Source organism: Chenopodium album, chromosome 4, assembly GCF_948465745.1.
Source record: "Chenopodium album chromosome 4, dcCheAlbu1.1, whole genome shotgun sequence".
Taxonomy (NCBI): domain Eukaryota; kingdom Viridiplantae; phylum Streptophyta; class Magnoliopsida; order Caryophyllales; family Amaranthaceae; genus Chenopodium; species Chenopodium album.
In genome coordinates, this window is record NC_137837.1 from 60,939,806 (window position 1) to 60,942,925 (window position 3,120).

At 34.8% G+C, this 3,120-nt stretch overlaps 1 protein-coding gene across 1 annotated transcript; it reads right to left on the reverse strand.

The window, feature by feature from the left end:
* Positions 1–400: 400 nt before the first annotated feature.
* On the reverse strand, positions 401–2,218 carry LOC145627979 (protein NUCLEAR FUSION DEFECTIVE 4-like). The gene has a single exon (XM_081680318.1). It carries the CDS (start codon positions 2,216–2,218, stop codon positions 401–403), a length of 1,818 nt encoding a protein of 605 aa, XP_081536444.1.
* Between the last annotated feature and the right edge of the window lie 902 nt (positions 2,219–3,120).

Here is a 3,120-nt window from a genome sequence, read left to right on the forward strand (position 1 = left end):
GTTGACCACATAATATGTTCAGCTATTATGCAATTACTTCATTAGTGTTATAAGGATTATTTGATAAATGATACAGGGGTTACTTGGTCAATGTCATAGGGGTTACTCTTTTTTTTTTGTTTTTTTTTTTTTTTTTGATAATGTTATAGAGGTTACTTTGGTTTTTTTATAAGCGGACACATGGTGTAACCAGTCACAGACAAAATACACTGAATTTCTTATTTGTACAGTAACTAACCTGTGACATAACTTGAATAGATAGATGCACAATTTTCTCTTGGGAAGGTTATTAAAGAATGGACCATACACTTACTGTATTAATCCACTCTATACATAAAAGTAAATTATAGAACATATATAAACAAATGAAAAATCGATCAATTAAGTAAAAATAAATTAATTAATTCATCTCTTCTTCCATCCTGCCAGAAGACGCACTTATAGTCACGTTATTTTCATCGTCTTGGAATCTCTTGTATATATCCCCCTTGTAAAACTTCCTAGTTCTAGCAACAAGAATCAAAGACACAAGGGCGGTGAAGAACGTAGCCGCCGCGATTATAATGTAGGCCAATTGGTAGCACTTGACTCCATTGCATTTTAACTCCTCCCCAAACTTCCTTGTGAACCCTAACGCCTCAAGTTGTCTCAATCCCTCCTTGTCATACAAGTGCCCCGCGACTCTCACGTTAAAAATATATGACCCTAATGGGGCGGCCAATGACCCGTAATTGTACAATGTTGCATAGTGTTTGAGCCCAAAGAGCTCGGATATAATAGAGTAGAGGTAAGTCCACTCGGCACCAAAGCAAAATGCCATGATAATCGATGCTACATAGAGGCCATAAGGCGCGTTGAAGGCTATGAGAAGATGAGCTATGCACGATATAAAGAGGACGATTGTTAGGCTGGCAGGCCTAGGCCATTTGTACTTTAACAAGTGCTCCGAAATTAGTCCTCCTAAGACACGCCCTAAATATTGCCATATACCAATCAAAGACACAAAGGTGCTAATACTTTTTTTAGGGTATCCTAATGACATACCAATTTGACCTAAATTGTCTATTGTTGCTAGGTTCCCCCCTAAGCCACATATTGAAGCAAGGAACAATATCATCATATCGATACTAAACGTGGCTTGTAAGATGGTGTGGTCTTCCCCCATAGCTGGAGGACGGAACACATCTTTCAAACATGACACTTTTGTATGTTCTACATCGCGACTTCCATTATTATTATTATTATTATTATTATTATTATTATTATTATTGGATTGATTTGTTGGTGGAGATTTATTATCGCTACTAGGCACGATCTTCAACTCGGAGAGGGTATTAGTGGGAGTATTATAATGGTTGGTTTTCGAAAAAGCATATAACTCTTCTTTAAAGACTAGGAATATAGGGAGTATGAGGAGGACCATGATGACAACACAACTTACACCATACCCCATTTTACTAAACTCAACTTGTTTTTGCACTAATATCATAACCATAATGAACCCTGCTAGGGCCAAAGATATATAAAGGATGCCATTGAAAAATGTCTTTTCTCGCTTGATTGGTCTATGGCCAACAACCTTAAGAACTCGAACGCTAAATGCAAAGAGCAACAAAGCAAGCGCGGGTAGCCAAGCAATGAGTAAGATCACCCCATCAGCGGTGGTATCATTACCATATAGGGCATGGTATAATTGAGCCATCACAGCCCCTCCTAAACCAATGTATGACTTTAAAAGCCCAATCACTACTCCTCGATTCTCAGGGAAGTTCTTGACACAGGGCACCACAGCTCCGGTGTTGGCAAACCCTAAGGAGTTAGCTCCGATGGTGATGTATAGACACATTAGCCAAACTGGAGGGCGAGAGATCTTATGAGTGACCGAAAGCCAGATCATGAAGTAGCCAAAAAAGTTAACCATGGCACCAAGTGAGAGGATCACCCAAGGTGGGGCCACCTCCATGATTAAACCGGCATGAACACTAACATAAGCCCCAAGGTCTTTGTAGAAACTAAGGAGATTAAGGGTAGTTTGGTCATACCCTAAAGTTGTTTTGATGTCACCTGAATATAGACCAAATATATAAGAGGTACCAATGAAGGAGAGGATTATAATGGTTGTAAATGCCATGAAAAACCGCCCTGTTAGCAGTTGTAATGTGAAGCTTCTTGCTCTTGCACAACCGCCTTCGGTACGACTACCATTGTCTAGGGCCATTTTTCTTTGTGTTTGTGTGTATGTTTTTAGCTAGGTTTGGTGGTTTTAGGCTTTTGTTATGTACTTTATGTGGAAAATGAGCTTCATTTATACATGGAATTACATACTAAGGAATTAAATTAATATTGGCCATAATCTTGCTGTCAAATAACAAGTGGCCAAGTGGTTAATCATACTTAGCTGCTTAAATGTTGACTTGGTAGAATATATAATTATAATATATACTAGATGAAGCCCGTGTGATGCACGGTTTGTTTGATTTTTTTTAAATAATGTTTTTTTTTTTTTTTTTTTTTGTATTTATGAGCCTAAAATTTGTTATATATTTAGATAAAATTTCTAATATTAAAAGATAATATATAATATTTAATTAATTTAAAATTAAAAATCTCAATCGCTAATTTTGCTTACATGTCATTTAAATTATTTAATTCTAAATGAAGTTAATAATCTCTTATTTAATTGGCTATTACTAAGATTTATAATCTTACATGGCGCGCTGAGAAAATTAGATCATACGTGGCTCTCTAAAAACTCGGGAAAAAACTCCACTTTATATATATATATATATATATATATATATATATATATATATATATATATATATATATATATATATATATATATATATATATATATTAGATTTGGGATTCATACGTATTACTCGGAGTCTCGAAAATATGTATAGACAAATGACAATGTAGTGTATTATTGCTAGTATGTAACCCATTTACCAAATAAACAATAGAATGTACAAAAATCAAATAAAAGAAAAAAAAAATAAACATTTGTATATTTTGTGTAGGATTTTGCTTACTACTTTTGAAGTCTATAATAATGCGACATTCATTTAAATGAAGACTATGTACCTGTAAACGGACAAAACTAATTATTATTATTAT

What these genes read in the sequence shown, in the direction of transcription:
- LOC145627979 (XM_081680318.1), bottom strand. Translation starts at nt 2,218, where the DNA reads ATGGCCCTAGACAATGGTAGTCGTACCGAAGGCGGTTGTGCAAGAGCA.